Source organism: Phaethon aethereus (assembly GCF_964289735.1).
Source record: "Phaethon aethereus genome assembly, chromosome: 13".
In the NCBI taxonomy this organism is placed as follows: Eukaryota; Metazoa; Chordata; class Aves; order Phaethontiformes; family Phaethontidae; genus Phaethon; species Phaethon aethereus.
In genome coordinates, this window is record NC_138589.1 from 1,812,838 (window position 1) to 1,824,646 (window position 11,809).

General features: G+C 46.3%; 1 protein-coding gene across 1 annotated transcript; it reads right to left on the minus strand.

The window, feature by feature from the left end:
• Positions 1-2,596: 2,596 nt before the first annotated feature.
• On the minus strand, positions 2,597-11,519 carry GFOD2 (Gfo/Idh/MocA-like oxidoreductase domain containing 2; the record flags this gene model as incomplete). The annotated part of the gene is given in 2 exon segments (XM_082005573.1): positions 2,597-3,493; positions 10,630-11,519. Coding segments are annotated over 2 exon segments (1,200 nt in total). The 5' UTR covers positions 10,933-11,519.
• Positions 11,520-11,809: the final 290 nt, after the last annotated feature.

Below are 11,809 nucleotides of genomic sequence, written 5' to 3' on the forward strand. Positions count from 1 at the left end.
TCCCGGCCCCTGAAACAAGTGACAAATCCATGCAGGTTGATATTGATAGGATGCTCAGATACGCAGCTCATCTGGTGCTGCCGCTCTTTCCTCAGTATAAATAGGCACACAGCTTTCTGCCTCCTGTTTGGCTGCTACAGCCTGTCCTGCGGGGTGGTGATAATCACCTGGCCCACACAAACAGCCATGGGTTTATTGGGGTTTTTTTCCTGGTTGCAGAGAACCTGATTTGCCTGAAGGAAAAAAAAAAAGGCATTTTTTCATTATAAAATATATCCGCACACCACATGGCTTTAGGACGTGTGTGCTGTCATTCCTTCCTTGCATGTGAAAAGCAGGAGGCTGAGGACCAGCCTTGAGACCAGCTGCTGGAGATCACCCCGCGCAGGGGACCCCGGACGGGACGGCGTGGCGCTGCCTTTTAGTCCGGCAGACAGCGGAGTGTGGCCGGTCCCCCTCTGCGAGCAGCGCTAGCCAGCGGGTGTTTCCACTACACCCGTGTTAAGACAAACAGGGGTTGCACGAGGGAATCCCGACTTCACGACAGGGATCCGCCTCACCCAAAGGAGTGCTCCTTTGGCCACCATCCCGCTCTGCCTGCGCGGGGCAGCTGGAGGCTGTAGCCAGCCTACGAGAAGCCCGTTTCACCTCTCTGAATGCTTCTGCAGTCAGGTCTCTTGCTCTCCCAGGAGTGTGGGCACCGTCCTTCCTTTGCTGGGATCATCTGGGGAGGTTTTGTGCTTCCTTCTCCTGTAGAAGGTGTATTTTAGGATTTTCTGCCCAGTACAGACAAACTGGGCAGAGGCACAAAGTTCTTGGTTCAAGGACAGCTTCTTAGTTGGTGTCTTCCAGTAATTTCTACAGCGAGTCAGGCAGAAAAATAAAGATGCTGTTAATCACGAAAGTTGACATGTAAGTCCAAGGTAGGCAAAAGGATCTCCAAAACCAGCTACTCAACAGCTGTAGTCCAAGGGAAACGGCAAAGAGGTGGGGAAATAGATCTTCTGGTGGGACTTAGTTTCCCTTGGTGATAAACGGATGACACTTGCTACGATAGCACAGAGCTATATAGGATAACACAGAGCTATACTGCTAGATATCGCAGGGCTTTTTCCACACCCAAGCTACCCAGCTGGCAGCAAAAGAGCACAGAAGGACTCAACAGGTACTGAGCCCCCGCCATAAGTCTCCTGTTAATCGAACACAAGCACAAAGCTGCATAAAGAATGCCATCAACAAACACAACTTTTTATTTCTGTAGAAAACAAGATACTTTTCAGGAAGGACCAGCTTATGAAAACAGCAGTTTGCATGTTAATGTACATAAATACACAGGGTTACAATTTAGTGGGAAATACATTTAAAAAAAGCTTTCAAGTACACAAAATAAATGTAGTAAAATTGGACTATCCCTTCCGCATACCTGCGGAGAAACATTTCTCAAATGGAATGAACTTCCACCCATGATCTGCCAACAGATCTCTCCACTGGACACAAGCTGCAGGAGGGTGTGAGGATGGGCAGGGCCAGAGGGTTAATATCCAGTGTTTGAGATTAAGAGTAGACTTACCCATGACAGTTCAGTCCCCATTCTCTCAACTATCAGGATGTGTGTAGTGTGACAATGACCCAGCCAGCACGTTAAGAGAGCTGCAAGAGGTAGGAAATACCTCCTAACTTCCATCTTCAGGTCCCCGGAAGGTTAATGCTATACAACTTCACTACCCACGACGCCGTGGAAATCCCGTGAACCTGGGAGGCATTTATTAACAGTCACAGAAATGAGAACGTGGCCCCGCAGTCACGGCACCGGTGCTGCCAGGCAGTAAACACAACCGACGGACACAGAGCTTATGGAGAAAAGCTGCAGGATGCAGGCAGCCTCTTGAGTAGAAGGAATAATGTCTACAGATAAGGAGGAATTGCATAAATCATCACAGACTTCCTGAAAATTTTCCTGCCAGGACACTGTCAACAGAGAATTCATAGCATCATTTAAATAAAATACCAATTTAAATGAATTTTAAAGACATTTGCCACATGCAGGAAGCCAAAAGGCTGATCCTTATGTTACAAACGTTCCTTCTACTGTTTGTCCTATAGGAGTTCAGAGACCTGTTACATCACTAAACTCTTATAAAATTTTACAAACCAAGGAGTAAAACTTTAATGAGTCTCCATGAGAGAAGAAAAAGGCATCTGAACAACACATACTCCCTGATCTTGCTCTACGTGCTCTCACGTTAAAATTGTTAAAATAAGCAACCTGCGCGACAGGGGTTGTGTCCCATTCCCAAGCCATGCAATGGCAGAGATCCCATGCTTCACTTCCGCTACTGCAAGTGCAAAGGGCAATTCAAGTTTTCCTAACAGTCTCCAAGACAAAAATTAAACGTTTGCAAAATGGAAACATTTAAAACTCTTTCAACAATTTAAATCAGACCGGTTTCCATCAGAACATGACGTAAGTTACACGTCTAAAAAAACCAAGGAACTCGGGTTATTAAATAAGAATCTACATATCTTAAAAATGGAGAGGGTTTTTTTACATTACAGCCAGAAGTGTTAATTTTCCTATCTTCCAAAGCAGGAACATTCATAAGTTATTTCTTTGAAGCGCCTCGCAGAGGTTTTGATTGGCATCTGGTTCCTCGGTCATCACCTCCACAGCCTCCCACTCCCCTGACCTGCTGGATTTCTTGATGGCCTCGACCACACTCTGCATGTACAGACCATCTTCAAAAGAGGCTGCCATGGAGACAGGTTTATGATCCCATGTCCGACGGTCTTCCTGGTCTTGGAAAGACTGCCGCAGTGCCTGCACCATGTACACCATTCCTTTTAGGTAAAGCAGCGGGATGTCTTTAAACCCCTTATCCAAAAGGCCCTTGTTGACAGTCAGAGAATCTGTAAACAGTAGCTCTTCTTGGAGCGCGGTGTTTTTCTGCCCATACAAGTCCGTCCCGCGAGCTATGAGGCGACCGGTAGACCCAACAATCATGACTTCATGGATGAATGAACCAGGCATGTTGAAGTTGAGAGTCACAGTGCAACAGACACCCTCATTCATTAACATCTGGAAAAAGCAGAAGTCATCGCTAGTGACGTGGCGGATCCCGCTTATAGCCGTGTTCTGTTTCACAAAAGTCTTGAGCAAACCATGGACCTTCTCAGCTTTCCTGCTGATGAGGTGAGTTAGGAGGTCGATAATGTAGGTTCCCATTGTATGCAGACCACCTCCTCCCATCAGCTCATCACAGATCCAGTTGTATTTGTGGCTGAGCAGGCTTCCTCCGTAAACTCGTACGTCGCAGATCATCACGTTGCCCACATAGCGTTCTTCTATCAACTCCTTCATCTTCACAAAGGCGGGCAAGAAACGCAGAACGTTGCCAACGATGCTCATCAGCTTGGGGTAATACCTGGCAGCTGTGACCATCCTGAAGGCATCCACAGAGGTAGCAGCTTTCTCACAGATCACATTCTTCCCTATTCCTGCAGCACAAATGGAAAAAAAAAAAAACAATATATATAGCACACACAAGCAAAACATGCTCGGATGCCCCGAAGGTTGTCAAGAAGTGGGGTTTTTAAGTCTCAGGCTTTCCTGCTGCAATTTCAAAGGCAAAGGTCTGGGAACTCAAACAGAAACACCAAGTGCAGCAAGCATTCAAAGCTGCTTCCAAGATGCTCCAGTTGCAGAGCTGACAAACTCCCACAGGGAGAGGCTCCAAATAAAGAGAGGATTTTTACATCATGAAAGATAAATGGCCAAACAGCATCACATGGCATCAAAACAAGACACAATTTGCGTGTTGGAGCCATAACATTATTTGAATACCTGTGCAGCCAGAGGAATAAAACTGTCATGTACCCTGAAGGGAAGAGGGGAGTGAAGATTTGATTTTCACTTGGTATTTCACCACCACTATGAATTTATTACTTTCAATAGATGAATAGAAATGGGACATACAAGACACTTAGCCTGTGTACAGAATACAAGAATTAGAAATAAGGTTTTGGTAGGTGGATTGTTTTAAAAGCATCACTAATTGGAAAGCAGAACAGCTCGGTCTGCACGTACAGCCTACTCGTACAATTAGACTGCAAAGGTGATCGAGTTACACAGACAAGAGCTGCACTCACAAGCTGACCCACTGCGTTTTTATTCCTACTGATGCACTTGATCTTGTGCTCAGCCTGAATCAATGGGGGCAGTCAATAATTCTTTTTTTTTTTTAACTTTAAAGTAAAAATAAAGTAATACAAAAGAGCATCCCAGTGCAAGCTTCAACCCTCTTCCTCCCCAGTCTTCACCCTTTTCCCATGGCATGGATTAACTTCTCCATATACATCTGTTCTGATAAAAGACTTACCCAAACATTTTTCAGTGTAACAACCAGGGGTATACCTAGAAGTGACATCACCCAACTGGTGATGTCAGACCTGAAGGACAGTCATGTCGTACCACAGTTTCTGCCCAAGAATTGCAGGAATCGCTGCACATGGTGGCGGGCACCTCTCTGAAAGCTTCTCCTTACCCAGGAGCAGACTGCACTCCCTGCTCAGAACAGCTTTTAACTGACTCCTCGATGAGGAGATACCAGCACAAGCGCTTCAGTCGGTCTCTCGCACAGGAGGGGAAGCCAGATCCCACACTGCAGCTCCTGGATGCACTGAGCAAGACTTTCAGGAACCGTCCAAGGAGGTCCAGGTGCCAGCGAGCTCCAGTGACACGCTGCCGTGCCCAACTCAGCCAGGGGACAGCTACAGCTAGAGAAAACTCAGAGCCTGTATTTCTAATAGACACCACCAAAATCCAGTCAGAAAATGACAAGACTACAATTTTTAGTGGTCTTGTCCAAAGAAATCCCCTACATAGATGCAAGTCAACAGAAGCTTTAATGAACAAAGGGTAAGGTCAAACTCCCCGGCGACACCCTGGCTGCCCACTGGTAACCCCCTGTTTCAGGGACCATTTCCAACTCCCCCATCCTGCTTGCTGAGATGAGGCACAACACTCTGTTTGATATTCTGCGTCTTAAGATGCTTCAGCACCTGATTTATCTGCCTTCTTAGTAATCTCAAGCCAGGTTACAGTAAAACACAAGCAAAAAGAAAAAGATCTTCACCGGATCCTAAGCAGACCACTGTTCTCAAAGTTCACAGAAAATAAAAGCGACTCTCGATCCACGTACACACAGGGTACAGCTCTGCAGTCAGCGCTCTGCCGGTGCGGCTCTCCCCATTGCACAACCCCACTGCCCTTCACCTTGTATTTGGTGGTACAGGAGCTGGCTCAGGCTACAAACCCAGCATGGAAATACTCACTTGTCTTGGCTCTTTTTCTGGTAGATTATTGCCCCAAGTTGGTTTTTCGAGGAGCCTGACAGCATCCACACAAAGGGGCTGGGTCCCTGCAGTGGGCAAGCGAGAGCAGAGAGGGCTGAGCCAAAGGAGACCACTCCTGCTGCCCGGGGACAGCCGCTTCACGCCGGGTGGCTGATCACACCGGGCTACCCTTGTCCTGCCACCCACCTGCACCCCTGCGTCAGCGCTGTGCTCTTTTTGCCAGCGTAGGCTGAGCCACTCGAGGAGCTAAAACTGACTGATGCCTTTTTTCGGGATGGCAGTCAGCACAGCACGCCGACAGCTCGGCACAGCCTACCGAGCACTGCCGGAATGCCGGAACAGAGACCTGGGTACGCCGTAACACCTCTGGGATAAACCTGCGGTTAACCTCAGTGGGTCATCCCCATAACTGTCCCCATCTCACAGAGATGGCCGTGAAGCAAGGACAAGGGCCAAATCAGAGATGGCTACAAGGTTCCTTACCAACGTAATGGCCATGCCATCTGTTGTCTGAGACAGAGCAACCTACAACCCTCATCTTGTTGCTATTATTCTGATAATGAATAACCTGAACTTTGTACCATATTGTTTTCTTAAATCACTGCTGCAAAATTTTCTGTTGAGGTCATCACCAGCTAGGAGACATGCGAGCCACCACAGGGCTCTAGTTCTCCTTGGAGCCCTGTGTGAGCCAGTTCAACTCACCAACTGAGCCCAGTTTAGAAAAGGAAGCTTCCTCTTTCCAAGCAGGTGGGTTAAATCACCTCACAGGTGGGTCTAAGCTCACAGAAGGGGCTGGACACCTTGGAGGAAGGCAATGGGGCTGTGCAGTTGGATTTCCCCACCTCAGAGGCAGCCGCCTGCTATGAAGCTCATTGCAAGCTGTCCTAACAACATGCCTCAGGGTCTTCTCTGTGCACACCTTGAAGCGAACCCCGTCTGCGGTGAGCACATCAGCTTCTGAGACCATCACTCCACTGAAGTCCTCCTATTTACGGCTATTTAACTGGTTGTTGCAGTAAGAGGGAGGGAAAAAAATAGAATAAAAGGTCACCATTGCCAGGAGTCCTTAAACAAACCATCTACTCCCATGCTCCCATGCAAAAGTACCTGCTAGATTCCAAGAATTTTCAAACCAATTCCTGATTTAGTAAATAAACTAAACATTTAAACAGAAGTCTTTTGACTCTCACTAATGTAATACAGCCAAATCATGGCTTCACCGATGAAATACCAGATTTAATGTGTGTTCACATCCTATGGAAGCAATCAAAAAACAAGCCGAGACTTACTGGACAGCAGAATAAACAAGAGTATTTTCTCCTAAAGGAATCTTACACCTCTAGTCAGATCCACACTGTCCATCAGCACCGAGGCATTGGCTTCCCCTGCTGCTGCTTAGCCACATCACATCCAAAACTTGCCATACGTGACGTATTTTACGGCCCTGGTTAATAAAATGCAAGCACAGAAAACTCGCTGTTTTCTCATACTCCCTGGTGGATGCTGCCCGGAGCCGCCGCAGGTGCTGGGGAGGGACACAGGCCCCAGCAATTGCCAGGACCCCCCAGCCCACTTGCTCCTCCTGGTACAAAGGGTGCCAGCGTGGGCAGGAGGAAGAAGGGACCCCACAGCCTCGTGGGCCCTTGGGAGGGGGAGTATGCATGAGAAGATGGGAGAAGTGCACCCCAAGCCTTAAAAAGTCAGCTTTCTCTGCAATCAACGCGCATGTGAGCCGGAGTCTCCTCTCTGCCTCAGGCCAAGTGCATACCAGCAGGCCACAAGAAGGACACCGAGACCACACCCACCCACCGCTCCATCAAGGAGGTCCTTCGTGTCCCAGGGGGGTCCTGCTGAGCAGCCTGGAATAGGAGGTAGCCCACCAACACTCCTGATGGGGAGAGGTCCTGCCATCCTGTGTCCAGGTGGGACGTGCAGGCGAGCAAATGCAACAAGCGGGGGTGCACGGAGGAGTCCCTGCGGTGCAGTCAGGAGGGGACCAGCCGCGTGCCACACAGCCTGCCAGGCAGCGCGAGGAGAGGGCTGGACTGGGACAGCTACCACATCACCTCTTTGGTTGTGTCTTTGCTATCATAGGCACCGCTGCCCAGCCGACACTCTCCATAACTAGCTGAAGTCCCCAGCCTCGCCTCTCTGCACAAGTTATAATGTTGACTCAAACTACTAAATCTATTTATCCTGTGTAAATATGCCCACTGAACTGAAGCCCCAGTTCTTTACTCCCCCAAATAAAGTCACATAATTGCGGTTGCACCGAGGAAGGTGTACAACTGGCCGCTGTTGAAGCACGCCAGACCATTGCTTTGTCCACCGTAAGAAGTTGGGAGTATCCGAGGAGTCTTCCCAAATAACTGGCTATTTCAGATGTACTTGCTTTGGGAGCCGCCCCATTTCACCTCTTGTTCACCTACAGTTTCAAAAGACCTCCATGCTACTTGCTGCAGAGACGGGAAGCACAATATGCAAAAAGCGCTCACAGCATGCTCGCTCATCCTGTTTCAAGAACAGGAAATCTGGATTTGTCACAACACAAAGCAGTGATAGAGTTCTTTCTGACTCCTTCCTTCATCATTAACATATACGTGCTGTAATTTGTAGGGACTCCACAAAATCAGGGAGTCAAACAATCTATGTTGCAAAGATGACTTAAACGATGCTATCAAGCAGTGTAAACCAAGAGACACAAGTAAAAGGTTCCTCTGTAGCCACTCCACAAACCATCTGTTTGACTGCTGGGCTCAGTACATGCAGCTGCATTATCTTCAGCATCCTGAAAAAAAATTTGACTCTGAGGACTTCTCATGTTCTGTCTCCCTGAACTTCGCCTCCCGCACAAACATCCCATGTTTTACATTCCACTCCAGCGGGTAACTCTGCTCTGGGCTTACCTAATGCAAAGGTGGATGCATTTTAACTGTGGGACATGAACCACAACACAGACATTTTGTGAAATTAATTTAGTTCCTCTGAGATCAAAAGAAGCACAAATTTTAGGACAGCTTCATGCTTTGCCTGTTGGGGAGATAAACCATAAGATTACACTGATCTTAATTTGACTTAACCGCTGGGCTTTGATCTGTTCTGTCTGGTTCATGAACTCAATCCAGTGTTACTGCTTTGTCCCCGCCATGCCAAAGTTGTACCTGGGCTTGTTCATGGACATCCGTCAGTAAAATTTATGCAAGCAGATTGCACCTCCTGGAAAAACCAGGTCTCTCCTCTCTGGCAGAAATAAAAATGTAAGCACATTTAAAAATAAAAACAAAACAAAGAAAGTATAAAAAAAAGTATACAAATACGTAATAAAAGTGTAAGCACTTAAAAAAACCCCAACAAAAAAAACCCCAACAAAACACACAAGACCATTGTCACTGCACCACATCTGATCTTTCCTAAAGCCCAGTCCCTCAGCTAGTAAACACCAATCTATTATATACAGTTCACAGCCAGTAATTCTCCAATTATAAACATCACTATATCAATCTCAACTTTAAGAGAAAACATTCCTTCAGAATGCTCAATCATAGCAAACCACCAACACTGGCTTAAAATATGTCACAACATACTTGGTGGCAGATCTACAAACACCATTGCGACGACCCTAGAAAGCTGAAAGACAAGGTCAGCATCATATTGGGTTCGAGACGCCTGCATCAGTTCGCAGATCAGAACATTTCAAGACAAACAGAAGTGAAGAATAAACCACCCTTTACTACTTCATCCATTGATTTCCCGAGCTTTTTCAGCTTTCTACTTATCTATACTTCCAGTCAAGCAAACATATCACCTCTGTACTTTTGCATCAGCTTTATCCCCCTTTCCTCCTCTGAATAATGCCATTTTACAGGTTCCTGGCCTCCGAAGAAAGAATATCAATCCATTTTAGTTAATAATTCACCAGAGAAGGCTCAATCCTCTCCTTTTAGCCCACTTGACCATCAAGAGCCAGGAGAACTAGTGAAACACCACCTCACAAGTGTTTAAAAGAACTTTTAGGATAATTAAAGAGAAAAATTCTAACTTACAGTTTGAATATTCAAAAATCAGAATACCTTAAATTCAAACGACAGTAGTCTAACAAGGTAAACAAACAAATTTAACAACATAAAATGAAACAAAGAAAAGCTTAAAAATCTCTCTCTGCATATCTAAGTGGCATTGCAAATGTTTGTGCAGGGAGTTGTTTACTTCCAAAACAAATTACTGTAGACCAAAGAGGCTAAGAACAACATACCACCCTGGCTCACATGGCTTGAGATATTCCCCATCCTAAAATTAACTCATGTGGATCGCCGGTAAACACAGTAAAAATATCACACTTGTTATTTACAGAATTACATGCAAACTCACACCCATGCTGTACTACGTGAGAGGACATTAACACTACAAAGTCACACGCCAGGGAATTAAGAAGTGTCAGGATGCCCGGGCAGTTGGCTCCCACCTCCCTGCCCAACCAGTTCGGGGTGTCGTCCCTTCCCTCCCAGACACCTTCACCCAGCCCTCCTTGCTGGATTCCTCCAGCTGCCCCCGACACCTCCACCTCGCCCAGCATCTGCCCTCCTGCGTCAGGTAGAAGGATTCCTCCAGCAAGTCTGCGCCCGGGACCATACCAGCCTGCTATGGACACAGGCGTCCAAAGAGAGCTCCAGGCGGTGGCCAGGGCCACAGCACGCTGGCTGAAAGCGGCATCTGCAGAGATGTTAGGTTCCACCTCACAAAATTCTACTGAGTGCATGCAAACATCTTTTCAAAGACTTAACTTTCAAGTTTGGTTTTATTTGTGGGGAAAACAGAAAGTGCAGCTGAACAATGCCCCCACCCCAGGCAAATCTCAACTTCCCCCCAGGCAAATCTCGGTTTCCTATTGCAGAACATGGGAAGAGTTGAAATGAATTAAACAATCCAAGTTGTTTAGGTTTTGGTTTTTTGGTTGTGGGTTTTGGGTTTGGGTTTTTTTTTTTTTTTAAATGGGCATAAAAACATTTTACCCCCTCATCATCTCTGAAACACCTCATTTTTATTAAAACCTCCCCACCATACGTTCAGTCTGAAGAAGACATGAGATACTTTAGCCCAATCGGTTCAAGACTTGCAAAGCTATAAGCAATTATGGACAGTATTTTTACAAAAAATTCTAGGTAACCTTTCTTGCAGGTGGCGCTACCAATTCCACACAAAACCTTTAGCACTGCATTTGCACGTCGGTGCAACCAGAATTGTGCTGGGCTAACAGCTTCGAATTTCAATCTGACAACCAGCTATGGATTTTTGGTCCAACTCCAAAGATAAAAAGGTACCTAGAGCCTTCACAGCAATTTGCCGAGTTAGTGGTGGAGGGATATTGATGCAAACCAAATCTACGTCCTGGTGCAGCAAGACGTCATCAGTCCGACTCGTGTAGAAGGAGATGTTCATCTCCTCTGCTAGTTGTTTGGCTTCCTCTTCGGTCTTCCCCCAGAGCGCTTCAATGGAGAAGCCTTCTGCTCTCAGCAAGGGTACCAGTACCCGGGCGGTGCTGCCAGTTCCAAACACACCCACTCCAGGAAGCATCTTCATTCTGCATTCATTCAAGCATCAGGGTCTACACAAAGGCCTTCGATAAAATGTTCGGCTCTTCAGCTTTCCCTTCCATCCACACTTCCTAAAACGTGAAAAGTTACAAGTGGGTATCAACAAAAGGCCCGTTTTGATATCAAACGCTTCTATCCTTCATATGGCATTCAAAGTTTTCAAAGATCCTAACAAAAAAAAAAAAAACAACAAACCCCAAAACTTGCAATCCGCAGAGAAATAGTATTAAGGGACAAGTCTAACAATCCTATTGCAGAAGAACGGTAAGAAAGCAGCTTGACAAAGTCATGAGCATCTCCTGTCAGTACACACGTCCAGAAACACACACGAGCACACTGGGACAAACCAGGAACAAACTGGGAGTGACAGGAAACGTCAAGAGGACAGGACACAGAGTCTATCGCACTGGCAGTAAAAGCAGCGCTGCTGTAGTTGTGATGATGTAAGTCACTAAATGAGATAAAGCTTTGTGAGGTGAGGTAATATCTTTTATTAGACCGACTGAGATAGTTGGAAATAATAGGCAAGCTTTTGGGGACTTAAATCTTTCTTCCAAATTAAATACACAAATACACCACACTGAGCTTAAAGATTTTATGGCAAATAGTTAAGACACTCCAGAGACCATCGAGAAAATATATGCAGGGAAGCCTGGATTCATTGAGCTCATTTAGCCTGGGGAGGAGAAGGCTACAAGGAGAGATAATGTCAGTGCTTAAACACATAGAAAACTGCTTTCAGAAAAGAAAAGGGCACTCTTCTATGTCCGTTGTGGGTAGTTAAAAGTTTTACTGAACTTGAACTCAGGACAGTCAAAAATACCTCCTTCTGCCCATGCCATTCAATGTCCAGAGATGCAGGG